Source organism: Paraphaeosphaeria sporulosa, assembly GCF_001642045.1.
Source record: "Paraphaeosphaeria sporulosa strain AP3s5-JAC2a unplaced genomic scaffold CC84scaffold_5, whole genome shotgun sequence".
Classification (NCBI taxonomy): Eukaryota; Fungi; Ascomycota; class Dothideomycetes; order Pleosporales; family Didymosphaeriaceae; genus Paraphaeosphaeria; species Paraphaeosphaeria sporulosa.
In genome coordinates, this window is record NW_017253364.1 from 2,356,169 (window position 1) to 2,379,572 (window position 23,404).

General features: G+C 54.6%; 12 protein-coding genes across 12 annotated transcripts; 4 read left to right on the top strand and 8 right to left on the bottom strand.

Annotated features, from left to right (window-relative positions):
- Window positions 1-409: 409 nt before the first annotated feature.
- CC84DRAFT_1091851 (uncharacterized protein) lies at window positions 410-1,159 on the bottom strand (the record flags this gene model as incomplete). The annotated part of the gene is made up of 3 exons (XM_018174416.1): window positions 410-905; window positions 986-1,041; window positions 1,091-1,159. 3 exons carry the CDS (start codon window positions 1,157-1,159, stop codon window positions 410-412), a joined length of 621 nt encoding a protein of 206 aa, XP_018036590.1.
- A 226-nt stretch (window positions 1,160-1,385) lies between these two features.
- CC84DRAFT_1164538 (uncharacterized protein) lies at window positions 1,386-2,182 on the top strand. The gene is made up of 3 exons (XM_018178506.1): window positions 1,386-1,506; window positions 1,559-1,686; window positions 1,778-2,182. Exons 1-3 carry the CDS (start codon window positions 1,459-1,461, stop codon window positions 1,917-1,919), a joined length of 318 nt encoding a protein of 105 aa, XP_018036591.1. The 5' UTR covers window positions 1,386-1,458; the 3' UTR covers window positions 1,920-2,182.
- A 461-nt stretch (window positions 2,183-2,643) lies between these two features.
- CC84DRAFT_755027 (uncharacterized protein) lies at window positions 2,644-4,600 on the bottom strand. The gene is made up of 2 exons (XM_018187311.1): window positions 3,690-4,600; window positions 2,644-3,474 (listed from the first exon to the last, which is right to left on the bottom strand). The coding sequence occupies exons 1-2, from the start codon at window positions 4,448-4,450 to the stop codon at window positions 2,769-2,771; spliced, it is 1,467 nt and encodes a 488-aa protein (XP_018036592.1). The 5' UTR covers window positions 4,451-4,600; the 3' UTR covers window positions 2,644-2,768.
- Window positions 4,601-5,494: 894 nt separating this feature from the next.
- On the bottom strand, window positions 5,495-6,567 carry CC84DRAFT_1092356 (NAD(P)-binding protein; the record flags this gene model as incomplete). The annotated part of the gene is made up of 5 exons (XM_018174448.1): window positions 5,495-5,536; window positions 5,597-5,741; window positions 5,797-5,879; window positions 5,928-6,335; window positions 6,481-6,567. The coding sequence occupies 5 exons, from the start codon at window positions 6,565-6,567 to the stop codon at window positions 5,495-5,497; spliced, it is 765 nt and encodes a 254-aa protein (XP_018036593.1).
- Window positions 6,568-7,150: 583 nt separating this feature from the next.
- CC84DRAFT_1164544 (uncharacterized protein) lies at window positions 7,151-7,737 on the bottom strand. The gene is made up of 2 exons (XM_018178507.1): window positions 7,670-7,737; window positions 7,151-7,531 (listed from the first exon to the last, which is right to left on the bottom strand). The coding sequence occupies exons 1-2, from the start codon at window positions 7,711-7,713 to the stop codon at window positions 7,312-7,314; spliced, it is 264 nt and encodes an 87-aa protein (XP_018036594.1). The 5' UTR covers window positions 7,714-7,737; the 3' UTR covers window positions 7,151-7,311.
- Window positions 7,738-8,116: 379 nt separating this feature from the next.
- On the bottom strand, window positions 8,117-8,681 carry CC84DRAFT_1091296 (uncharacterized protein; the record flags this gene model as incomplete). Its single annotated transcript, XM_018174396.1, has 2 exons — window positions 8,117-8,605; window positions 8,655-8,681. 2 exons carry the CDS (start codon window positions 8,679-8,681, stop codon window positions 8,117-8,119), a joined length of 516 nt encoding a protein of 171 aa, XP_018036595.1.
- A 783-nt stretch (window positions 8,682-9,464) lies between these two features.
- Window positions 9,465-12,454, top strand: CC84DRAFT_1164546 (cell division protease ftsH). Its single transcript, XM_018178508.1, has 2 exons — window positions 9,465-11,407; window positions 11,458-12,454. The coding sequence occupies exons 1-2, from the start codon at window positions 9,592-9,594 to the stop codon at window positions 12,264-12,266; spliced, it is 2,625 nt and encodes an 874-aa protein (XP_018036596.1). The 5' UTR covers window positions 9,465-9,591; the 3' UTR covers window positions 12,267-12,454.
- A 162-nt stretch (window positions 12,455-12,616) lies between these two features.
- CC84DRAFT_755616 (uncharacterized protein) lies at window positions 12,617-13,028 on the bottom strand. The gene has a single exon (XM_018187313.1). It carries the CDS (start codon window positions 12,914-12,916, stop codon window positions 12,689-12,691), a length of 228 nt encoding a protein of 75 aa, XP_018036597.1. The 5' UTR covers window positions 12,917-13,028; the 3' UTR covers window positions 12,617-12,688.
- Window positions 13,029-14,800: 1,772 nt separating this feature from the next.
- On the bottom strand, window positions 14,801-15,532 carry CC84DRAFT_1259478 (uncharacterized protein; the record flags this gene model as incomplete). Its single annotated transcript, XM_018184917.1, has 2 exons — window positions 14,801-15,235; window positions 15,263-15,532. The coding sequence occupies 2 exons, from the start codon at window positions 15,530-15,532 to the stop codon at window positions 14,801-14,803; spliced, it is 705 nt and encodes a 234-aa protein (XP_018036598.1).
- Window positions 15,533-15,870: 338 nt separating this feature from the next.
- CC84DRAFT_1146180 (ATP-dependent RNA helicase DBP8) lies at window positions 15,871-17,829 on the top strand. Its single transcript, XM_018176547.1, has 3 exons — window positions 15,871-16,477; window positions 16,530-17,056; window positions 17,108-17,829. Exons 1-3 carry the CDS (start codon window positions 16,035-16,037, stop codon window positions 17,644-17,646), a joined length of 1,509 nt encoding a protein of 502 aa, XP_018036599.1. The 5' UTR covers window positions 15,871-16,034; the 3' UTR covers window positions 17,647-17,829.
- A 1,680-nt stretch (window positions 17,830-19,509) lies between these two features.
- CC84DRAFT_1196343 (cysteine dioxygenase type I) lies at window positions 19,510-20,902 on the bottom strand. The gene is made up of 2 exons (XM_018181452.1): window positions 20,115-20,902; window positions 19,510-20,006 (listed from the first exon to the last, which is right to left on the bottom strand). The coding sequence occupies exons 1-2, from the start codon at window positions 20,623-20,625 to the stop codon at window positions 19,882-19,884; spliced, it is 636 nt and encodes a 211-aa protein (XP_018036600.1). The 5' UTR covers window positions 20,626-20,902; the 3' UTR covers window positions 19,510-19,881.
- Window positions 20,903-21,041: 139 nt separating this feature from the next.
- CC84DRAFT_1120004 (P-loop containing nucleoside triphosphate hydrolase protein) lies at window positions 21,042-22,890 on the top strand. Its single transcript, XM_018175567.1, has 6 exons — window positions 21,042-21,126; window positions 21,185-21,205; window positions 21,258-21,300; window positions 21,352-22,232; window positions 22,286-22,406; window positions 22,457-22,890. The coding sequence occupies exons 1-6, from the start codon at window positions 21,106-21,108 to the stop codon at window positions 22,474-22,476; spliced, it is 1,107 nt and encodes a 368-aa protein (XP_018036601.1). The 5' UTR covers window positions 21,042-21,105; the 3' UTR covers window positions 22,477-22,890.
- The last annotated feature ends 514 nt before the right edge of the window (window positions 22,891-23,404 follow it).

A 23,404-nucleotide genomic window follows, 5' to 3' on the forward strand; every position in this document is an offset into this window, starting at 1 on the left:
CTGCTTTGGGCCTTCGGCGTCGGGTGGGGATACAACGTAGATGTGGTCGACTTCTAGTTTTGGGGAAAGAACCGTGAACGAACGGATGGAACATAGTCTCTGTAGGGAGGGCGGCACGGGGTGCTGTGCTATAGCGACGAGCACGCCAGAATAAGAATGGAGGATTGGAACGCAAAATACGCTCGGAAGCTGGAGCAAATCAGTAGTTCGTGCGGGTTAGGTCGGACAGTCGGAAACTGCAGATGCTCGGTGCAGGGTGGGACACAAGAGCGTGAAGTGAATGACCGCTGAATTGGTATCCGATTCATAGCATGACATGCTTTGTCCGAGTTTTTCCCAGACGCCTAACGCCCAATGCGATGCCCCTCTCCATATCGCTGACCCCATCACTCCCTCTCATTCTCTCCACCTACTCGTCGACATCCATAGCCTCAGTCCCGCCGCCGACCTTCATCTTCAACTTCCTCTTGCTCTTGACCTTGGTCTTGGGCACCTCCAGCTCGTCCTCGCTCAGCTCATCCTCGGCAATCTCCTTCCTCCTCGCCTTGACCTTCTCCTTGACCGCATCCACATCCACCTCCATCGTCTCCTCCTCGGGCGGCACCACGGCGAAGCGCTCGCTCGGCGGCAGCAAGTGCTGGTTCTCCTCGACGAGCTTCCTGTCGTCGGCGCGCTGGCGCTCCTTGTTGCCGCGCATGCGGGCCTTGTAGAAGGCGCGCTCGCGGCGGGCGCGGATCTCGGAGACGCGCGACATGGCCTTGAGGGTGGTCTGGACGAGGTCGCGGTTGTAGCGCGTGGGGATGTTGCGGCGGGCGGCGAAGGCGAGGGTCGAGTCGACCGTCATCTCCTTGCCGTGGGCGCGGCGGAACGACTTTGTCCAGGCGAGCTTGCGGGGGTTGCGCTTCCTGTTGGTCGGGCCTGTTAGATTTCACGTGCTTGGGGGCAGAGGGGCAGAGGGGCTGGGGGCTGGGGGCGGGCGTCGCACATCTTGAAGTTCTTGTGGCACTTGCTCTTGCAGAAGCGGAAGGCGCGGGCATCGTTCTGGGGCGTGTTAGCGGGCGCTGTGCGTGGCTCCGGCGCCGTGTCTTACGCGGACAAACGTGATGCCCTTGCTCGGGTACACCGGGCTGGAGCAGAAGTAGCACGTCTCGATCCTCATGGCTGGGGGGTCCGCGGGCTGGCGGGGGGATCTCTCGCACCGGGTGGTGGTGGGCAGGTCGCGCTGGTGAAGCGGAAACTTATTTTCGAAGCCAAGATTTCGGCGCCCCACACGCAGCCTCGCCGCCGCCGATTGGCCCGGCGGCGCGCACCCTGGCGCTGCTCGCCGTCGCCCGTCAACTTTTGCATCCCCAACGCCCGCGCAGCGCACCACCACGCATGTCGACGCAGAACCAGCAGATCCCCACGTACGCCGCCCCGCAGCCACAGCACCAACCTCCGCCGCCGGCGAAACCAGGAATGTCGCTCTGGGTCTGGGGCATCGGGCTCGGCGCCGCCGCCTTCTTCGTGCGTAGCCGCCGCGGACGCGCAGAGATGGATGCATTGCTGACAACCACAGGGCCGCGCGGGTCTCGTCGCACTGCGACGATCGGGCGGAGGCGCAGGCGCGCTGGGCCGCGGCTTCTACAAGGGCGGGTTCGAGCCCAAGATGACGCGGAAGGAGGCAGCCCTCATCCTGGAGATGCCGTATGTGCTCCCTGCTCCCATCTTGGACCGCATCCGAGAGTACCACGACGGCAAGCGAGACCCGATGAGATCGATGCTAATCGCGCCACAGCGAACGCGGCGTCACCAAGGAGCTCCTGCGCAAGAAGCACCGCCAGCTCATGCTGCTGAACCACCCCGATCGCGGCGGGAGCCCCTATCTCGCGACCAAAGTCAACGAGGCCAAGGAGATGCTCGAGAAGGAGATAAAGTAAAGCAGGAAGCCGTGGAGTGGCGAGCGTACATATCCGCCGACGTGTATCAAGACCTGTACTGTACTATACTACTTTTGCATAGCTGTGCTGCGGATGCATTCAGCAAGGCGTTGTTTGGCTTTGGAGGGAGGGCGTTGGAGAGTGTGGGACGTCCATCACCACTTACTTGGCTTGGGTGGCCTGAGCTATCAAATACAACGAATTCGTCATGTGCTAGAGAATAGACTGCCCGAGGCCGGCCAAGACGGCCCTTTGGAACCTCGATTGTTCTCTACATGCTTGCGTGAAAGACAACTGGCCAGCGGAGTCCTTTAGAAATCCTGGGCGTGAAAGCTGTCACAAAGCGCAGCGAGGCGGCGGGTCAAGTTCACACGCCAACTTCGACCTCTGTGCGTCCGCGTGATTCTACATCTACCATGCAGACATTGCTCTTCCCTCGTCGAAGTTTGTTTCTTCCCGAGCCCGAATTCCTCTCTCGACATGCCCCTTCCCACTCGCCTGTCGCCGTCTTCCGACCCCGTAGAAAAGCCTCGGAACAGCTGAGCCTGCAGGTCTAGCTTCCAGCATTGGTACACCGAGGTCAGAGACCCGAGGTGCATGGAAGCCCGCTAATGACCTTGCGCTGGCGAGGTCGTCTACCTCACTACGCGGCGTGTGGTGGGTTGCTGTTCTCTTTCCGGCGGTGCGCTTGCCTGGCCCTTCCTCTTGTCGAGCGTCCCCTTGGAAGCGCCTGGTCAGTGGAGAATCTATTGGTTGGCCACGAGTGGTGAGAGTTGCGTCCGGAAGGAAATCCCTTGGACCTTGGACTATCCTCGATGATGAGTGCGCTTGCTTGACCCACTGGTCCGATCAATCCGTGTGCTTGAGCCCCGTCGGATGCTGAATGGGTTGTGTCCGCGTGCGCCCTTTGTGCGGGAGACTTGCCCTTTTGTGACCTTCAAAAAGACCGCTTTCCCGAAGGAGCCTAAAAAGACCGCTTCGTTGAAGGTTCTTTGGCTCCAATTTGTGTTGTAGCTGGAGTGGGAGACGTTTTATATGGGGAAGAATCCGATGCTGCTCGTTGCTCTTCGTGAACTTTTCTGCTATGGCCCAATCGTTGATTGTTGCCGCTCGTTCAGAGTTGATTCTCAAAGCCACTATATCTTGGCTTCTCTTGATGATGCCTGCGGGAAGCACCAGGTCCGTGTGCATCGTACGAAACAGTGAAAGCTCATAAAACCCGAAACGTAAGTGGTCGAGTTCCGATTTCAAAACGCACAGCCGTGCATAGCAAGTTTGCATTTTGACCCACAATGAAAACCTGAACCTGAATTCGGAGTCTGAAATAGAATTTCTTGTGGCGTACCGATAGTTCTGGGTCAAAAACTGGCCGAGAAGTTTCAAAGCGCGAAAATGAGTCTGATAGGTAGTAGAAGCAAAAACAGCAAGTGCTGGCCACATGTTGGGTTCTTCGTGCGCGAGGCTACGCAGCGCCTCGAGCGTGGAGTTTTCGAGTCTCATCAGCTGTTTCTGCTGCGTGATGCGTGTTAATTCGGAGTGGGCGCTGAATCTAAATCTGAGAACATGTCAATTCTACCCAAAGCAGCGAGAGCGTCTTCCTGTGTTAGAAGTGGTGAGTACTCTCGATTTGGTCCGTTCTCTTATCAACAAAGAACAGCTCATTCTAGACTTCGACTGGCCTGAGCAACAGAGAAATCACTGCTGTCTGGCACGGGAACAACCCAGATACTGGTCTGGCTAATCCCGATCAACAAAAGAGATCCGACGTACCTGTGTTGACCGCCAATCTCTTTCTTTGCTTGCAGTTTCGCGTGCTTCCTATCATTGTTCGTCTTTTGTAGCAGTGTGCGATGGTGTTGGAAGACTTCGTGGAATTTCTGCATATGGATATCATAGCGTTGTCCGGCATGAATGAGAGGTGCACGAGACAGCATGATCTCATTCAGAATGCTTTCTGTATGGAAGGACACCTGGTTCATACTGCTTTGAAGATGTAGCACTCGCTCTCGAGCACTACCCGACCATAGATTTGTAACGGTGCTGAGGCAACCATCCATAATAGCTTGTGCGGCTACGAATCTTCGGAACGGATCAAGAGACCTTGATGCCTCAAGCTCGCGTTCGTAAAAAGCACACAGATAAGACAGCACTTTCCGCTCTGGTGTGACCGCGCGATCAAGTCGTTCCCGCGTTCGTCGTAGATTGGATTCCAGGATTCGATGTTTACAAGTATGCTGAGCATAAGCAAAGTAATACATGCACAGGTCTTGTTTCGTTTTCAGATAGTTGACGCTGTAGTCGAATGTAAACGTGGGTTCGTAGAAGAATCGGTACAGATCGCTGAAATCTGAGCTCTTGATGTGCAGCTTCGCAATGACATCATCTGGCAACCTCCAATAGCGGCCGGATCGGATGTAGGTCGATTTGCTAGGGCCTGCATGTCTATAAACCCAGGTGGGCTTCTTAGGCGCAAGTGGAGCAACAGACTGGATGGGCGACGCAACGCGCTGCACAAGAGAGTGACGCGCCATAACTAACGTAGCTACCGCAAGATCAAATCGGCCTCCTCAAAACCTGCATTGGGAATGAGCGGAGTAAGTTGCATCGCCAGTCTGAAGCTGTTGCGGAAAGAAGCCGTTGTCCCTGCCGAAGACAGAAGGCGTGGCCCCTGGACAGCACCCTGGAAAGTTTGAGCACGTGTGTGGGGAAGGACTCGCGCCGAAAGTGGTGGGCAGAAGTAATGCGGCCGAGAGAGTGAGTGGCGCGCGTGGAAGTCGTGGTCACGTCTTTTACACGCTAATTGGATTGCAGCTAGCCACCCGGGAACGTCATCATGTGACCAGCCAAACCCTACATTCCGTACTTGTACAACTAAGCACTGTTACCTGCATGAAAGCCTGACGAGGTTTCGATCTCGCTATTTGTTCAGCCTGGTCCTTGAGTTGTGGTCGTAAGGCTGACTTCCGAAAGACCTCTGGAATTGATGGAGAGACATCAGGTGGATCTTGAGGCATGGTTTGAATCAAAGAAGCAATGCGTCTAGATTCATCGTAATCGGGGGAAGGACCAAGATAATGTGGTGCTTCTTCGTGACCCTTCGTACGAGCCATCTGATTGGGCTTACGTCCTCAGCCAACTAGCGTACAGGCACCGTCTATTTAAACCTCATGAGCTGTGCGTATAAACTAGGCTTGAGAAGCAATAAGTGTGAATGTTAGATGGCGGTTGCTGTGATATCCTATGGTTAGTAGTCGAAAATCATCGGCTTAGCAACACTTAACTACTTAGCAATTTCTCATACAAGTGTTGGTTATCAGATAATCATGCTATAGTGTCGTATAGGTCAGTACTATGAGGCAGGAACCGACCCACACACCACTTTATTATCACCGCTCGCGTCATCACACCTTTCCATGACATTCTTCGAATGTTCTTCCAAGCAGAAGAATCTACTCCCCTGCACCTCTGCACCTTGGTATAGAGTCAAAGATTTACTTCATCAAAATACGCCCCCGGCTGACTCCAGATGTCCCATTCAATCACACATACCCCAGGACTTATCTTTCCCCTACACCCTACAGCAGACTCCTCCCCCCATCAATATCCAAACAAACGCCCTACCCACACATTAGCCCACTCCCACCTTTCCTCCCCATCATCTGTAGTATTAAACTCACCGTGAGCAACCCCGCCTCCGCACTCGCCAAATAACACACCGCAGCCCCAATATCCTCCGGCGTGCTCAGCCTTCCCAGCGGAATGCCTGCCAGCGGGATGGCGCGGCCTTCAGGCGTGTCGATGCCGCCGAGGACGGGCGCGACCCTAGATATATTTTGTCAAAACAGAAGATTTCGAAGAAACGAGAAGGCGGTGTTACATAGCCGTCTCGCCCAACACAGGCTGCACGCAGTTATACCGTATACCATGCTCCGCATATTCAGCGGCTAGACCCCGTGTCGCCTGTTCCTGTCAATCATACCTGCTTGTGCCTCAGAAAGGAAGACGTACGGTCGTCACAGCGCCCTTACTAGCTGCGTACCACACCAGCCTCGGTCTCGGCCTGATCGCAGACACACTGCTCAGATTGACCACCACGCCCTTGATCCCCTTGTCGATCCAGTGGGATACGACAACCCGCGCGGAGTGAAGCAAAGGCTTCACGTTGACGCGCCACATCCTGTCCGCCTCATCCTCGTCGACCTCATGACTCGGGCCAGCAACGTGCACCACGCCCGCGTTATTAACCAAGATATCCAGCGTGCCGAACGTCTGTACACAAGATTCCAGCGCGGCAGTCCAATATTCATGCCGCGACACGTCGCCGGTGAACACGGCTGTGCTGCCGGGAGAAAGGGAGGCAGAGAGTGTGGAAGCAGGAGCGGGAGCGATGTCCCAGATGAGGACGCGTGCGCCTTCCTACCTATCTCTAAGCTAAGGTGTGATGAGGACGGAGAATGTTACGTATGTGTAGCTGCGAAGGTCAAAGAAAGGGGTGCAAGAGATCGGCAGGACAGGGCGAGGGAGCGGGTAGGGTAGCGATGGAAGACGATTTAGAGCTGACCTCGACGAACTTCCTCACGATACCGGCGCCGAAACCTGATCCGCCACCGGTGACGATGGCGACTTTGGCGTCGAGTCTGCCGGGCATTTTTTTGTGATGTTAACACAGACAAAGCAGAGGACAGAAAGACGGGATCTAGATATAGGCTCGGAGGGAGCAATGACGTTGGGAAGGCGACGGCTTGGGTAGATGGGCCCGGTCATTTGGATATAAGCGACTGGCAGTGGAGAAGGTTCCGAACCCCGCATTTTATCGGAGGGGAACACATTGGCCGCATTGGCGAGAGCCATTCAACGGAATTGGAGTCAGGGTTCTCGTAGCGAGTATCTCGAATGAAGTAATAGCAATATCTGATGCTAGAATTGTAGAATTAGTAGAACGCATGCCATGGACGACTGCAGGTTCACCGAGGCCACGCGGCGCAAACAGCTTCGGAAATAGTCGTATGAAATCTATACACAGGATGCAGTTGCTCAGTCTTGCGGTCGCAGAGGTCCGGTCGGTAGCGGGTTGATGTGAGGGATTCGGATTCGCCAGCTCCCACAGAATTGTCTCGACCAGCGCCGACTGTCCCTCTGGAACACTATATTCATACAGTCCGTGACCACCCAATCGATCCAGCTCTTTCTTCAGAGAACGCTTACTCCTCTGAGTCGCCGAACTCGGCACGGCCCTGCTTGGAGTTGAGGTATTCGTTCCTGTGGCACGAATCAGTTCAGGGTCCGGCTTCCCATGTCCGCATCCATATTCCGTCCTAAGAATCTCTCCACTTTTACTGCCCACTTAAGTGCCCTCTTCCTCTCGCCTCCAAAGGAATGATTCTCGCAACACTCACCTCTCGATAGCCCACTGCATCGCGCTGTACGCCACGATGAACGGCGGCACAACGTACAGCACCTGGTTGCGCACCCGCCTAACGGAGTTCCAGACACCCTTGGTGAAGAAGCCGGCGAACGGGCGCTGGCGGTTCGACGACAGACCGTACGTCACGATGCCCTTGCCGGGCTGGCCGCCGCCCTCGTAGGGGTTGCCCCAGCCGCCGATGTGCCATCTACACGCTCACGTTAGCGGTGTCGTTCCTTGCTCTGAGCGCGTGGGTGTGTGCGGGATGCCGCTGCGGCGCCAATTGCGATGCCAATTGATGGCGTCGTGGTTCCGGGGGTGCGGTGCAAGGCATGCGGGGACGTACGTGGCTTTGACGCGTGCGCCGTTCGATGTGGATCCGCCGGCCATGGTGATTGTGTATGCGATTGAGCGGCGAGAGAGTGTGCGGGAGCGGGGGGTGTTGTGGGCGGGTTCGGGCGTGTGAATCGAGGTGGAAACGGCGAGCTTGAAGATGGAAAAGCTTGGCGTGAGCTGTCTTGATTGGGGATGGTGGGTCGGCGGATGTCATATTGGCCACTCACAGGAGGGTTGTTTGACGGCAGAACATGCAACCAGATGATCCAGTCCGATACACATTCGATCCAAGGTCAAACTTATAGTCATGATCCCCTTCTTCGAAGCAGGTTAATCCATTGAATAGCATTGCAAAACTCCTCAGTTACCCAGGCTCTCACATATCATTTTGAGCATGCGCGATGCACTGGCGCGTCCCACGCAGTGCTAATAGGTACCATGCAACACATGCCACCTCTCACGCAGGCACACAAACGCCCTGCCCGATCGCCAACTTATCACAGTCCACCCCCTCATTCCCCTCCAGCTGCAACAGCTCCTCTACACCCACACCATACGCTTCTCCGATCTCCCAACACGTCTGTCCCTCCTTGACTTGAACAGCAGCAGTGCCTTGAGCACAGTGAACCTGTGGAAGCTCCTGATCAGCCTGCGACCCGCCAGCGCCACCCAGGAACTTGAACATGACAAGGAGGAAGACAACGACGAGGAGTGCGAACGGGAGCAGCATCTTCACGCTTTCGCGGTTGCTCTTCTTGAGCTGCGCGTTGTTGTATTCGACTTCGGGCGCCGAGAGGAGCGGCCGCTGGCCCTGCGGGTAGAGCTCGCCATAGCGGTTACCTGGGGCGGACTCGTAGATTTGCCCGTCCGGGGCGCGGAAGGTGTAGGTTTCGGTGTCAGCGTCGTAGCCGATGCGTTGGAAGCCTTCAGGGAGGCGCTCTGCATCCTTGGGTTTGTTAGCAGCTGTAGTGTGTGGTGTTCTGTAGAGGACGCACGCTGTCTGCGTCTGCCCAGCGACCCATGATGTTAAACAAAGCTGCAGGAAGATGAGTGTAGGTTAGTCGACGAGTAACAGCGTGCAGCTAATGTTCAGTCCGATGCAAGGCTACGCGCGTAATAGTATGCAGAGGACTCTGTCCTGCAGGATGCTCAGCCTGGGTGGTGATATGGGGAGCTGGAGTGGAGTGACGCGCGTGCCTGTATGCCTGATACGATGATGACAGCAGGCTTGGCACTGTTTGAGGCTACGATTGGTGATGGGTATGTGATAGACAACGCATGTTTGCCTTCTCATATTGCAGTGGCACGTCTATAGGCTCTAGAGAAGAAAAGTGCGGAGGTAGTTCGCGACGTACTCGTTGGTCTGGAAGGGAAAGAACAGGAGGCATGGGTACCAACCAATCCAATCATAAGATTCCCGATGAACACGGACGCCGCTTCGCAGCGACCACAGTTTGCCGCAAAGAGCGTTGCGTTAAGGCTGCAGTGGGCTTTCTCTACCATATTGCAGCTTGGTTTTCCTGGTGCATGGCACTTGGGTATTGCGGGGCTACGGTTCCCTAGCTATGACCGCCACTGAGGTTGTGGGCAGTGGCCTCTTTCCGCAAGGCAGCGGACCATTTGCAGCCGCAATGCTTTTTGAAGACCATTATCATCTCAAGAAGCCGCAGCCATCTGCTACGCAAACATGATGCATAACAAAGAGTGGATGGTTCTGGAGCGCGTCGATGACTGGAGGCTACCTTAGTCATCTGCCGCGGCGAAACTCGGACGAGCATTTTCGAAGATGAACTACATCATCACCAGGCCTAACGCCGACCGTCGCCCCATCACCTACGCGCCACTTTGAGATCACCCAGCGTCTCCTTTGCATGGCCGGCTGCAGAGGCGCGCAAATACATCCACCTTTCCCCCTCCGCCTCCAGTCCCGCAATGTCCACACTTCTTCGCCGCTCTGGCCAAATCGCGCGACTGTCCCGACCTAACCTTCGCGCCGCATCCAGATCACCCCTCGCCGTCCGCAGGCGGATACCAGTCCCGCAGTGCGTATATGCCCAGCAGCACTCGCGGTTATTCGCCACCGGCCCGCCGGAGCCACCCAGAGACAAGAAGCAGGATGAGGTAGCAAAGGACAACAAGGGCCAGGCCGAGAAGCCTGCGCCCGAAAACAGCGACAGGACGTCGAAGCTTTCAGAAGAAGAAGAGAAGCTGCTCGACCAGCTCGTGGCTTTTGTGTCAATGGGCGTGCCCAAGGCGCAGAAGCAGGCGATGCAGGACGCAGTGAACGAGATCAAGAAGACGGGGATACCCACCGAGCTGCGTGACGAGATGGAGAGGCTGAAGCGGGGCGAGAAGCTCGACTTAGCCACCGCCGCCAAGATCTCGCGGTTAACAACAAAGTTCGCGCGGAAGACGGCCGAGGAGCAGCTCAAGGCCAGCTCGGGGGAGCCGCAGCAGAAGTCAGGCGCGCACGATCCGGGACCAGGGCAGCCGCAGGGCGAGAAGGGGAAGAAGAAGGGCGAGCAGGGCCAGGCCGGCTTCGGCACGCCCCAGGCCATGGACTGGAACACGACGCTCATCACCGCCTTCCTCGCATGGCTGACGTACCGGATGATCGTCCCAGGAGAGAACACCAAGGAGATTACATGGCAAGAGTTCAGGACAACATTTTTGGACAAGGGCCTGGTCGAGAAGATCGTCATACTCAATGGCAACCGCGCCAAGGTGCATCTCCACCGCGAGGCGGTCGCATCCATGTACCCCGACTCGCCTGCTGCCAGCCAGAGCTTCTATTATTACTTCACCATCGGATCGGTCGAGTCGTTTGAGCGCAAGATGGACGACGCGCAGTACGAGCTGCAGATCCCCAGCCACGATCGCATTCCCGTCTCTTACGCCAACGAGATATCCTGGTTCGGCACTCTTCTGTCTTTCGGCCCCACGCTACTCCTCCTTGGTTCCCTTTTCTACTTCACCCGACGTGCTGGTGGCAGCAGTGGCGGAAGCAGTGGCATTTTCGGCATGGGCAAGAGCCGCGCCAAGAAATTCAACCACGAGACGGATATCAAGGTCAAGTTCGCAGACGTTGCGGGCATGGATGAGGCCAAGCAGGAAATCACCGAGTTCGTTTCGTTCTTGAAGGAGCCTGCACGCTTTCAGAAGCTGGGTGCCAAGATCCCCCGCGGAGCTATCTTGTCCGGGCCCCCTGGTACTGGTAAGACACTTCTCGCCAAGGCCACCGCTGGAGAGTCTGGGGTTCCCTTCTTCTCCGTCAGTGGTTCCGAGTTTGTCGAGATGTTTGTCGGTGTTGGTGCTTCTCGTGTACGAGATCTATTCGCCAACGCCAGGAAGAGCACGCCTTGCATCATCTTCATCGACGAAATCGATGCCATTGGCCGAGCTAGAGGTGGCAAGAACTTTGGCGGCGGCAACGATGAGCGTGAAGCTACACTCAATCAGATCCTTACAGAGATGGACGGTTTCAACACCACCGAGCAGGTGGTTGTCCTGGCCGGTACCAATCGACCCGATGTCCTAGACAAGGCTCTTATGCGACCTGGTCGCTTTGACAGGCATATCAACATTGACCGCCCAACCATGGACGGCCGGTCCCAGATCTTCGCCGTGCATCTAAAAAAGATCGTCACTACAGAGGACCTTGACTTCCTACAAGGCAGATTGGCTGCGCTTACACCTGGCTTCTCTGGTGCTGATATCGCCAACTGTGTCAACGAAGCTGCCTTGATTGGTGAGTTTATTCCAAGTATTATTTTAGAATTTTGCACTGACCAGATGTAGCTGCCCGTCACGCTGCCGAGTCCGTAACAATGGTGCACTTCGAACAAGCCATCGAACGCGTCATCGGTGGTCTCGAAAAGAAATCCCTCGTCCTCAAGCCCGAAGAAAAGAAGACCGTCGCCTACCACGAAGCCGGCCACGCCATCTGCGGCTGGTACTTTAAGTGGGCGGACCCTCTCCTCAAGGTTTCCATCATTCCTCGTGGCCAGGGCGCACTAGGCTACGCCCAGTATCTCCCTAATGGCGACACTTACCTCATGAACGTCAATCAACTCATGGACCGCATGGCAATGACGCTGGGCGGCCGCGTCTCCGAGGAATTGCACTTCGACACCGTGACATCGGGCGCATCCGACGATTTCCGCAAGGTCACCCAGATGGCCACCATGATGGTGACCAAGTGGGGCATGACGAAGAAGATCGGGTACATCTACTACGAGGACGACCAGCAGAACCAGCTGCAGAAGCCCTTCTCCGAGGAGACGGCCAAGAACATCGACTTCGAGGTCAAGCGCATCGTCGACGAGGCGTACCAGCAGTGCAAGGACCTGCTCACTGAGAAGAAGAAGGAGGTCGGGCTCGTCGCAGAAGAGCTGCTGAAGAAAGAGATGATCGGCCGCGAGGACATGATCCGCCTACTGGGTCCCCGACCATTCGAGGAGGCGCAGGACTTCCACAAGTATTTTAGCGGCAAGCATGGGCGCGTGCCGGGGCTGATTGAGCCAAATGCGGGAGAGGGCAGCGTGAAGGGACCGGTTGTGCCGCCTGCGCCGGCGACGTTTAAGAGCATCGAGGGCGAGCAGCGGTGAGGCCGACGTTTGTGGTTTCTCGTTTTGCATGATGTGTAGTAGCACGGATGATTTCCACTCTAGCTAGTTGAAGCGAGGGGAGGACTGTATTATAGCATATCATAGACGCCCTGCCTGTGCGCTCGCATCGGGCTGGATTGTATGTATAGGTGCTGGCGAGTCGATATATATCCCTTCCATTTGTTCATGTCCTCCTGTGACCCAGGAATTCAATTGTGTGATGTCTTTTCTTACTTGGGAGATGGGGAGTTTGAAGAAAGGTGCCTGTGGGGCCATCTCAGAGAAGAGCAGGCGCAGACAATCGACGTCTTGGAAGTAAAGTTGAGGGCTCTGGGGATGGTGGGTGGGGAAGGGTAGAGGGGCCGGGAGGTTTTACCTTCACTGGCCTGATCATACGTATCCGGAATGCACAGTGAGGGTAATTAGGGGTGATCGTAGTGATGCAGCAAGGTACTCAGCGCAGAAAGTCCGCAATGGCTTTCTTTTGGGAGACATGGTCTTTTGAAATTGCAGGCCTTGGATGCGTGATGATTCTGAAATACACGGGCGCAGTGAAATGCGAGAAGAGTATGGTGAGTCCTTTGGGCTAATGCGGCAACAAATGCAGCACGGACTTGTCGAGGGAGTTTGTAATATGAAAGAGGGCCCATTGTGGCATTAAATTGATTTTAAAGGTTACGCCACGAAGTCGGCACGATGCTGGAAGATTGTAGCGTAGCCTGGGGAGCAGCAAGTCAGATATTCATCTTCAGATAACCGTGGAAATTGATAGAATCAACTGCTACTAGATGCTACACTCGGTGAAAGTGGAGCAAAGACGGATTCCCAGTCGTGCTATCTGCGTCTGGAGTCAAAGTCTTTTCCATGAGTCCAGATTCATACGAGCGTTCTGTGCTCGGCTGAAAGAGCTCGTTCTGTACTGTTCCCCGAGTGGTATAGTGTCTTGAACGATTTTTCCGCAACGGTTTAGACCATTAATAATGTTTCTGACATGATAGGACTTTTGATGAGGATGTGCATCTTCCTTCACTGTTTGGAGCACTCGTGATCTTGTGTGCGTGCAAGAGAACTTCATGCCTCGGTGAATTTGCACTGTGTAAATCAGAAGCTATAACGGGTGCTATGCATAGATACCCTGGAGGACAGTTCATCCTCATCCCGAACTTGACGTATCGGAGCACAACTGGCACAACTGGGCTCAACTCACTGATACATTTCCCGGCTTACAATCCAGCATGATAATTTTCTTCCTGATTCGAAAATCGATCGTGCTCCATGAAGGCCTCCATATCCATAATGGGCCTGCTAATCGATGCGATAGCCTAATCGAGAAAGAGGCAGGCTGCATCGGCTACGCATATACTAGTAGTAAGGCCAAGCGGCTAGCACTCCATAATCTTATCTTGGCGAATGGGAGCAACGACAATTACTGCTCGCTCGCTGCGGCTACGTATATGAAGAGACGATATTGGAAGTACCCAAGATATCCTAGGGCGTGGAGGCCATTAAAAACTATAGACGAGAACTATCGTCTCCTTGAACAGGGGACTGGCTTCGTAGCACAAGATTAGGTCGCTGACTTCCCCCCTGAGCTTGCTAAGCACAGGTCATAAAGTATCTCGTCGTTTGCAGCACCAGATCCAAAATAAGATAAGAATATTCGCAGACATAGTTCAAGTACAAGTTCATGAGAACTCAAAATGCAATGCCAATCAATCGATAAGCGACTATAATTCCAGTGATGTAGAACACGATAGACCAAGAAAATCGGGTTTCAGATAAGCCTTCCAGAGCGAACCCCTACAGGAAGTGTAATTAGTGCTGTAGTGTTGTGGGTTAATATCTCTGGCGCACCTGCATGAAAGGCTGGCTTGTCGTTTGCGCTTGATCCATCGTATAAGCCAAGCTCATAGTGTATTGGAACTTAGTGACCGCGGCGAACCTGGGAAGTTGCAAAGAGAGGACGAGATGACAGGATGTCAAGATGAGAAACCGCATATTTCACCGTACAGGAGACACTGGATTCATTGCAGCCGCATGCATCAATCGAAGAAACATTGCAAAGCCTAGTTCAATTGGTTTGCTTGGAGGGCCCTTTGTTCTAAGAGCAACCAAGCGATCTGCTACAGACACGTGGCTCTGATCAGGAACAATGAACGCCGTATCAAACGTTCCGCAGCTTTGCCCATAAAACTCATTCCCATGCTGGAAATCATAAAATCAGCAATGCTAGTTTTTCATACATGCTTGTGTCGACTAGGAACTTAGGTTGTGAGAACAGGTCCAGGCAAGCTTCCGTCTGCTGTCATTCTCCTGAGAGGCTAATGGCGAGGTTAGCCTTTGGAAATGGCGATGGCAAATCCACGTACATGACCAGGTTAAGAGAAAATTCAGAGCCTCGCCACCATACTGTCCAACCTCGTAGTTGCGCGTCAGGGTCCGGACCTGTTGGAAACCCTGAAGTATACCTTTCTTGCGGGTAAGGCCGAGCGCTGGATGGGCTACCTCTCTAAACGGCAGCTGGCGATACGAATTCAGTCGCCCTGCAACATCGATGAAGCCCATGGGAACCAGAACTCGTCGGTATACTCTCCCTCCAGACGAAGTTCGTCCCATTGTTGCGCACGCTGGAGAATGCTAGCTGGAACACGTCCGAACCATATCGAGCACTTCACATTATCTTTGAAGAGGATCTTGCGCGTGATCGATAGCTTCTCGATGTTGGAAAAGATCGGTGTAAGGCCTAAAGGCGATAGTCCAAGGTCAACCATGGAAGTGAACCTAGTACCCCGTGGGTCTCCTTTCTTCCGGTTCGAAATCAACGTCATGTCGACTTCGCGGAGCCGCTCGAAGCCTAGAGCGCCCGCACATAGCTTCTCAAGGAATGACCAGCCTGGGGTGGCTTCCTCATCCGTCATTTTGATCTCCATTCGACGCAACCATGTATTCTGATTTGGCGCCGGGTAGCGCTTCGAGGCGAGTCAGATCTTAAAAACATTGTGGGCAGAGAACGCCTCGGTCGCGATGGCGGCGTTTGCGGTCAGAAGAAGCGGCAAGTAGAGTATTTCTAGCAGCTTTTCGTGCTCTGGATGATCGATGGGGTAGTCTTGTGCGAGAACAGCGATGAGAACCGCTAGGCGTAACTCGTCCGAAAGCTTGGCCCAGCCTTGCGCGAACGAATAGGACGGGGCGACGGAAGATTCAAGGGACATCTTTCTGATGGCGAGCTCCATATCCGGATCGGAGCTCAGTGTTGTGGTCGACATGTTAGATCGTGGGCAGTTGATCTTGCGCAGTAATGTCGAGTGTGGATGTTTCGACTTGCGTGGCAGTGTGAACAGTGAGCCCTGCCGTATCGCGCTGTACAGCTGTTATCGTAAAGAAGCTGACGGGGAACTGATCCACCATGTTAAGAGAAGCCCTTGCATCATGAGCTATTCATAGGCGCCCAGCCTGTATATGATACTCTTCATCCCATGAACGTGTTCACAGCAGGTCCAGATGATTGCTCCCCAGAGTTCAGGGAAGGCATCTCCCAACAACAGCTCCTGCTTCCATAGGATTGCATCATATCAAGATTCGAAGAAGTCTGGCGGAGAAATGTGGTACGGTCGGCTAACTGAAGTGTAGAATTAGGAGGGTCACAGCACGTGATTTTCGCGCTATCGATAACGTTAGCGTGAATGTATCCTTGCACGAAAAAACTGGCGCGAAACCTTCAACTCGACACTATACGCATTGATAACACGCATTACCAAGCAAAAAGAGATGGCTTCAATATCAGATTATTCCTCCAGCGACGAAGAGATGCTAGAGCAAAACGGTTCTAGGAAGAAGAGAAGGCTATCACCGGTCGAAAAGCCAACGCAGCAACCACTGGCCACAACCTCGCGCATCAAAGCAAAGCAAATTACTGCGCCATCACGTGTCCAAGATGGATCTGGAGCACCAGCAGTGTCGGAAATATCGAACGCTTCCGAGAGAGTCAGCTTTGCTTCCCTCAATGTTTCCCCGTGGTTGGTCGCATCACTCGCATCCATGGAAATCAAAAAGCCCACCGGAATCCAGAAAGAGTGCATTCCTGAGATATTAAAAGGAAGAGATTGTATTGGAGGCTCACGTACCGGTACTGGTAAAACTGTTGCCTTTTCCGTACCTATATTGCAGAAATGGTCGGAAGATCCCTGCGGTATCTTTGCCCTCATGATCACGTATGTACCATACCAATCTTGCCTCTGCGGCATTATGCTAACTAAGCAACAGTCCCACCAGAGAGCTTGCTATTCAAATTTTTGAACAAGTGAAAGCCATCGGCTCACGCCAGTCCGTCAAGGTCATCTTAATCACAGGAGGCGCAGACCAGCGCGAGCAAGCGTTACAGCTTGCATCGCGTCCGCACGTAGTAATAGCAACGCCCGGGCGTCTCGCAGAGCACATTAAAACGTCTGGAGAAGATACGATCTGCGGCCTTAGAAGAGTCAAGTTTGTCGTATTCGATGAAGCGGATCGTCTTCTCGCTCCCGGGAAAGGATCCATGCTTCCAGATCTAGAGACATGCCTTTCGATTCTGCCACCACCGGAGCGACGGCAAACGCTATTGTTCACTGCAACGGTGACACCTGAGGTTCTGGCTCTGAAAGAGAAACCGCGGACACCCGGCAAGCCGCCAATATTCGTGTGCGAGGTTGACACCGAGACACTTGCGATCCCGCCGAAGCTGCAGCAGTTGTACATCATGACTCCGGTCACACACAAAGAGTGCTACCTGCACGTACTCCTCAGCACCCCAGGTAAGCATGCCATACCCCAACATGTCCGAACAAACACTAACAAACCCCCAGAGAATGTCAAGAAATCCGTCATCATCTTCTGCAACCGAACAAAAACAGCCACACTCCTAGAATACATGCTCCGCCTCCTTGACCACCGCGTCACAGCCCTCCACTCCGGCCTCAAACAGGCCGAACGCGTCAGCAACCTTGCCCGCTTCCGCGCCCAAGCCGCCCGCATCCTCGTCGCCACCGACGTCGCCGCCCGCGGTCTCGACATCCCGGAAGTCGCCCTTGTAGTGAACTTCGACGTTCCGCGCGATCCAGATGACTACATCCACCGGGTCGGTCGTACCGCGCGTGCTGGCAGGGTGGGCCACAGTGTCACGCTCGTTGGTCAGCGAGATGTCGATTTGATTCATGCTATTGAGGAGCGTGTGGGCAAGGAGCTGGAGGAGTATGAGGAGGAGGGTGTTAGTGTTGAGGGGAGGGTTGTGAGGGAGGCCCTGAAGCCGGTTACAGAGAAGAAGAGGGAGGCGTTGTTGCAGATTGAGGAGGGGAGGGATGTTTTGGGGAAGCGGAAGGTGGGAATGCAGAAGAGGCGGTTGTGAGGATGTTTTGTGAGATGACGGGAGGGACGCAAACTCGCCTTGCGGTATGGCAGATTGAACAAGGGCCGGTCAAGGTTGTACTTGCAACTACGCCACTTGAGAATGTATGTTGCATGGGCTCAGCTCCAAGAGAACTCCCTGTCTATGGGTAGGTAACAACAATTATGATGATAATCGCAGAGCATTCCTCAATTGATAATACAGAATGCTAGAATCCCTTGACGCAAGCCTTTTCCAAGAATCACAGCTCTATCGTGGAGCCGTCATGTAGCAACCACATCGAACGCTTGGTAAAACCGATCCTCAACAAGTTTCCTTGGAAAGAAGACATGCCAACAATCATCGTCCATATCATAACCGCACCATTCGCAACATTCCATCCACCATCGGGGCCATCGCTGCTCAGCTCATATCATATCCTTAATACCCCCATCAACCCGCCACGCACCCGGCGCACTCAATTATTCGTCTTATAGTACCAACGCCCAAACCACCAGCTCTTGGTCGGCTTGATCGCATCCTCCTTCTTGTACACATAAGTGGTCGCCACGGGGACGGTAAAGTCATCCACTCCGTCGCCTTCGCCGACCTTGACCCAGTCGGAGTCGGAGCCGGAGTCTGCGTCCATGCCGAGGATAGCCTTGGTGGCATGAGATGCAGTGGAAACTGCAGGGTTGGCCTCCGCAGCGCCTGCGACGGTCAGAGCGTCGTCACCAGTGCTCTCTATGGAGGGATCCTGGGCTTGGCCGGCGATCCATTTCCCCACCTTTGTGAAGGTCTGCTCGCCGTCGGACGGCGCGACGGAGTCGGTGAGCGCGGAGCCGACTTGGTCGGCAATGTCGTTGCGCTGGGCAGGCGAGAATGCTGGACCGCTTGTGTCGCCGAGGGATGCGCGGTGCACGAAGGCGTCGTCGGTATTGATTTTCATCTTAGGTGCGATGGCGGCATCCTCGGTGTTCACGCTGTCACTCTTAGCCGTACAGTTTGATCGTAGCTGCGAAAGGGGAGCTTACGTTTCATCACCAGCGTCCCGCTGCGTCTTCAACAGGTCCAGCTCCATCTGGAAGTCGAGCCAGCCACCACCGTCGCGTGGACCATTGATGCGGAAGCCTTTCTTGATTGGCTTGCCGCGAGAATCTTTCTCGCCGGAGGGCGGACCCTCGACAAACAGGTCGAGCGAGTCGCCGTCGCGCTGGACGTGCCAGCGGACGCGGAAGGTGTGGACGGCGCCGGCGGGGTAGCGGGCGTGGACTTTACCGTAGAGAGTGCCCTGGGAATGTTAGCTCTCGTCTTCTCAAGATGTGCGAGATGGCAAAGAGAACACGTACGAGTCCATTAACAATCTTCCAGTACGCCGGGTTCTGAAGGTCGAGCAAACCGTTGTCATCGTACCAGCCCTCTTCGAAGATGCCGGTAGCCTTGACCTTCTGCGAGCGGGAGCTGCGGCAGAGCTGCGGCCACCACACGGTCATGATGTGGTTCACGGCGACGGTGAGCTCGGTGGTGGTCATGCTGGGTGGGAGACCGGAGGCGGAGGAAATACGGTAGCCTCGGTCGAGGAGTTGAGCGGAAATGGAGGCAGAGTCTTCCATGGTGGGAGATGTGGTGACAGCACAGACGAGATGTGCCGATATACTTAGGGTGTCGAATCAATTCAGTCGACAGTGAGCGTTGGGATTGTAGGGTGGTGCGCTGTCTGGCATGGGTGGGAACGCGGCGGGCGGATTTGTGTATGCTGTGCGGACTGATCTTTCACAGGAAGGGAGGGCCAAAGAGTTTGAATATGCCTGTGCTTCCCGTACTAGCACTAGTCAGGATGGCACCGGCCCATATATTGGTGAAAGTTGAAACTGGCATGAGGTTGAGAACTGCAGGAGGACCAGAGTAGCTTGCTACCTTTCGTGAAGGCTGTTCAGCGTGCAAGTAAATGGCAAACCAAGTATGAGCACAAGCGAAACGGCTATTTGAACTTCGTCATAAATGTAGCGTGCTGTTTGACGCTGGCTATGATGTCGAATTGAACGAAATGCTAAAAAATGCTGCGCCAAAAACGCTTGATATGAACATGAGATGAACACGCGACTGGCAGAAAACAACGGTGGTAACAAAAGAAGGACGACTTCCGCGGATGTAAACTCGATACCGCTGTGTGAATGTGCCTAGATGTAGAGTGCCACCAACACTTTGCCATACAGACAATGATCGATCGTAGATGCATGCTTCCTTAGCAACCCTTTAAAGTCGCGGCTCTTTCTTGCCGTACTCCGAGTACACAGTACACTTGGCCATATGCTTTGCATGGCCGGTTTGCTCGTCGAAGACGTTGCAGCCATACACTGCTGCGTTCGGTGGAGTGTACACTGAGGCAAGTCAGCCGTGAATCGATACAGCACCGTGGTAGATGAGCAAGAGGTGGTCTTAGTGCATCTTGCAATCTCCTTTGACGCAAGATGATGGAATTGACTTACGGTGCAATGATACGGCATATTCATTTGGGCTAGGGTTGGAAATGCGGTGCAGGCCTAGCCTGTCGGACATGTAGGTTACATCGTTCTCCTCGTACATCCTCTGAGATATGGTTTGCAGAGGGTGCTCCTCCTTCTCGTTGAGATGGACGGTGGGCCAGGCGTAGCGAGTCTCGACCAGAGAGCCTTTTAGGACCTTCATGATGCAGTGCGCGTTGGCATGGTCATGTATCGGACTCGATTTTCCAGGCGACCAGACAAGAATGAGCAAATTGCTCTTGCCGTTGCCTTTGTCGACGAGATTCCGCGTGTAGGCATGGTGCTGACTGGGAAAGAAATATTTGCTCCAATGTGCTTCATCTGATACGTAGTCCCTCATCAGCTGCTCCAGCATTCCTGGGTCGACATCTTCGGAATTGATACCAGAGCAGGGCCCAAGTTCAGCACTGAGGTTGTCAACTAGCGTTTCGAATGCGTTTCTTTGGCGCTCGTGGGTGATCTCCGGGGTCTCCATGACTGGGTTGGGTGCTTGAGCGGCACGGTGGACGAAAGACCGATGGATATGGTCGCTGAGGACTGACTGCGCTGGAGGTGTTTATCTAGAGTACGTGGCTAGCGATTGCAGAAGCAAAGAGAAGTTTGCTGCAAAGGTGGCCGACGACAAGCGGTAATCGAGGCGGGCATGAGGTAAGAAGTAGCTACTTGGTCGGTCGTGTGTCGCCATGGCACTGGTCAGCCGCGATGGGGCAGCCATTCCAACGGCGCGTTCGGCGTGTTGCACGGTGCCCCCGAGAAGACATCGCGACTGGCCGGCTTGCGCCGGGCTGGTGATTCTGGAAGGAAGGCGGGGCGGGGCGGCGGTTTCTCCGGTCTCCGGCGCGATTGCCCCTCGCGTCATGGCTGCAGCCTCAACCTCACATTTTTTGTGGTGCCGCAACAACGTCGCCTACCCTTTTTGTTTGTTGTAATTGCTGCTTCGCAGAACACCGTCAGTATGGCGACCACCGTGGATAAGGTGAGCATCCCACACGCGAAATCGCGCAAACCAAAGGCTGATTCAATTTGCGGGGCAGATCAAAGCTATTGAGGATGAGGTAAGACAGGCTCCATCCGCGACGCGTTGTCGATACTCACGCCGCGATGTAGATGGCCAAGACGCAGAAAAACAAAGCAACGTCTTTCCATCTCGGTACCGCCCCCGCAATCCCGCTCGCTCGGCACAAAGTCTCATAGATTGCAGGTCAACTCAAGGCAAAGCTTGCTAAGCTGAAAAGAGAGCTGCTGACACCGTCCTCAAGCGGTGGCGGCGGCGCGGGTGTGGGTTTCGATGTTGCCAGGACAGGTGTCGCCAGTGTCGGCTTCATTGGTTTTCCATCGGTGGGCAAAAGTACGCTCATGAGCAGATTGACGGGCCAACACTCCGAGGCTGCCGCATACGAATTCACTACGCTCACGACCGTTCCCGGACAAGTCATATACAACGGAGCCAAGATCCAGATTCTCGATCTTCCTGGTATCATCCAGGGTGCCAAAGACGGCAAGGGTCGTGGTCGGCAGGTTATTGCTGTTGCAAAGACCTGCCATTTAATCTTCATCGTACTGGACGTGAACAAGCCGCTCACGGATAAGCGTGTCATTGAAAACGAGTTGGAAGGCTTCGGCATCCGCATCAACAAGAGCCCTCCAAACATTGTCTTGAAGAAGAAGGACAAGGGTGGCATCAACATCACTGCTACCGTCCCGCTTACGCACATCGACCATGACGAAATCAAGGCAGTCTTGGCGGAGTACAAGATGTCCAATGCTGATGTCGCCATCCGATGCGACGCCACCGTGGACGACCTGATCGATGTCATTGAAGCGAAGGGCCGAAGCTACATCCCTGTTATCTACGCGCTGAACAAGATCGATGCCATCTCCATCGAGGAGCTGGATCTGCTGTACCGAATTCCGAATGCTTGCCCTATCAGCTCCGAGCACGGATGGAATGTCGACGAGCTTTTGGAGCAGATGTGGGAAAAGCTCAATCTGGTCCGCGTCTACACCAAGCCCAAGGGCAAACTGCCCGACTACACTGCCCCAGTTGTGCTCCGCTCGACGGCCTGCACAGTCGAAGATTTTGTATGTGCCTTCATGACGCTATCATGGGACGTGATTGCTGACCAGTGATGCAGTGTAACTCGATCCACAAGACCATCGTTGATCAATTCAAACAGGCCATTGTGTACGGCAAGTCAGTGAAGCATCAGCCACAACGTGTGGGTTTGTCTCACGAGCTCGCCGATGAAGACATCAGTACGTCCATATCTTCCTCGGCCGATGCCTTCCAGCTTACAATTTCATAGTCACGATCATTAAGCGATAGATATGTCTAGGTCCTGATTCATGACGGGATTTCATTCGCCTTCCCACATGAGATCGCGCGAATGGTGTGAGAGGATATGGAGCATGGCTTGCTTGTCTCAATGCCGCATCGCAGCATGACACTCCCATAGGATGAGCGCGAGGCCGACTTCAAGAGCTGAATTGGTCGAGGCGCAGTACTAAAGGCATTATACGGCATCCACACGGGCGCTATTTCGGTCCTGGCAGCTTACACAGCGAATGGAGACGATCATTCGCCGGGAGGTTGGGAAATACATTACGCCCCGGTACTAGTCGACACGCCGAGTGCCGTTGATGCCGAGGAGGTAGGTAGGTGTCGCGCTGCCGGCGTGTTAGCATTTGTTTCTTATATTATGATCTCGGAAATTCAGCAATACGACGATCGTTTTCTAGCCTTTTTGTCTGGCACTAGCCTGCTCGATTGGTCGACAGATTCCACCAGAGGACGACTCGGAGAAAAGCTGCAGGGATGCAGGGCAGAGTGACGACTCAGAGGCGGCGCTGTGATTCGGGCGCTAATGGATTATCGCTCGCGAGCCTGAGTGGCTACTGGGTCAAACCTAATACGTCTCTTGTGGCTCTCGTTGACGGGCGCGCCTGGCAGCCTTTCCGGAAGCGTTTCAGCCCTTTGGGCGCATCGAGACAGTGGACGCTCAACGCGGCATCTCCTTTATGCAGCGGCAACGATTGACAGTGTCGTCCAGACCACGGGGAACGGACGCCTCGCGTACCTGAGCAGCGCCGGTGCTGGTCCAGCGTGGTCGCACGCCACGGAGCACGGTAACGGGCAGCATGACGGATGCTGGCGCACAAGGCCCCGGACGAGCAGCAGCCAATATGGCACACTCTGGCAGCGACCGGATTCGGCAGCGTCAGATTAGCCGGACGGTGGTATGCTGCGCTCCCAG

What these genes read in the sequence shown, in the direction of transcription:
- CC84DRAFT_1164538 (XM_018178506.1), top strand. Translation starts at nt 1,459, where the DNA reads ATGTCGCTCTGGGTCTGGGGCATCGGGCTCGGCGCCGCCGCCTTCTTC. An exon ending in TCGGCGCCGCCGCCTTCTTC is followed by an intron (nt 1,507 to 1,558) that starts GTGCGTAGCCGC and finishes TGACAACCACAG; the next exon opens with GGCCGCGCGGGTCTCGTCGC. An exon ending in GCCCTCATCCTGGAGATGCC is followed by an intron (nt 1,687 to 1,777) that starts GTATGTGCTCCC and finishes ATCGCGCCACAG; the next exon opens with CGAACGCGGCGTCACCAAGG.
- CC84DRAFT_755027 (XM_018187311.1), bottom strand. Translation starts at nt 4,450, where the DNA reads ATGGCGCGTCACTCTCTTGTGCAGCGCGTTGCGTCGCCCATCCAGTCT. An exon ending in GAGATTGGCGGTCAACACAG is followed by an intron (nt 3,475 to 3,689) that starts GTACGTCGGATC and finishes ACATGTTCTCAG; the next exon opens with ATTTAGATTCAGCGCCCACT.
- CC84DRAFT_1164544 (XM_018178507.1), bottom strand. Translation starts at nt 7,713, where the DNA reads ATGGCCGGCGGATCCACATCGAACGGCGCACGCGTCAAAGCCAC. An exon ending in GGCGCACGCGTCAAAGCCAC is followed by an intron (nt 7,532 to 7,669) that starts GTACGTCCCCGC and finishes GTGAGCGTGTAG; the next exon opens with ATGGCACATCGGCGGCTGGG.
- CC84DRAFT_1164546 (XM_018178508.1), top strand. Translation starts at nt 9,592, where the DNA reads ATGTCCACACTTCTTCGCCGCTCTGGCCAAATCGCGCGACTGTCCCGA. An exon ending in CAACGAAGCTGCCTTGATTG is followed by an intron (nt 11,408 to 11,457) that starts GTGAGTTTATTC and finishes GACCAGATGTAG; the next exon opens with CTGCCCGTCACGCTGCCGAG.
- CC84DRAFT_755616 (XM_018187313.1), bottom strand. Translation starts at nt 12,916, where the DNA reads ATGGGCCCTCTTTCATATTACAAACTCCCTCGACAAGTCCGTGCTGCA.
- CC84DRAFT_1146180 (XM_018176547.1), top strand. Translation starts at nt 16,035, where the DNA reads ATGGCTTCAATATCAGATTATTCCTCCAGCGACGAAGAGATGCTAGAG. An exon ending in ATCTTTGCCCTCATGATCAC is followed by an intron (nt 16,478 to 16,529) that starts GTATGTACCATA and finishes ACTAAGCAACAG; the next exon opens with TCCCACCAGAGAGCTTGCTA. An exon ending in CGTACTCCTCAGCACCCCAG is followed by an intron (nt 17,057 to 17,107) that starts GTAAGCATGCCA and finishes ACAAACCCCCAG; the next exon opens with AGAATGTCAAGAAATCCGTC.
- CC84DRAFT_1196343 (XM_018181452.1), bottom strand. Translation starts at nt 20,625, where the DNA reads ATGGAGACCCCGGAGATCACCCACGAGCGCCAAAGAAACGCATTCGAA. An exon ending in ATATGCCGTATCATTGCACC is followed by an intron (nt 20,007 to 20,114) that starts GTAAGTCAATTC and finishes GACTTGCCTCAG; the next exon opens with TGTACACTCCACCGAACGCA.
- CC84DRAFT_1120004 (XM_018175567.1), top strand. Translation starts at nt 21,106, where the DNA reads ATGGCGACCACCGTGGATAAG. An exon ending in TCAAAGCTATTGAGGATGAG is followed by an intron (nt 21,206 to 21,257) that starts GTAAGACAGGCT and finishes GCCGCGATGTAG; the next exon opens with ATGGCCAAGACGCAGAAAAA. An exon ending in CCTGCACAGTCGAAGATTTT is followed by an intron (nt 22,233 to 22,285) that starts GTATGTGCCTTC and finishes CCAGTGATGCAG; the next exon opens with TGTAACTCGATCCACAAGAC.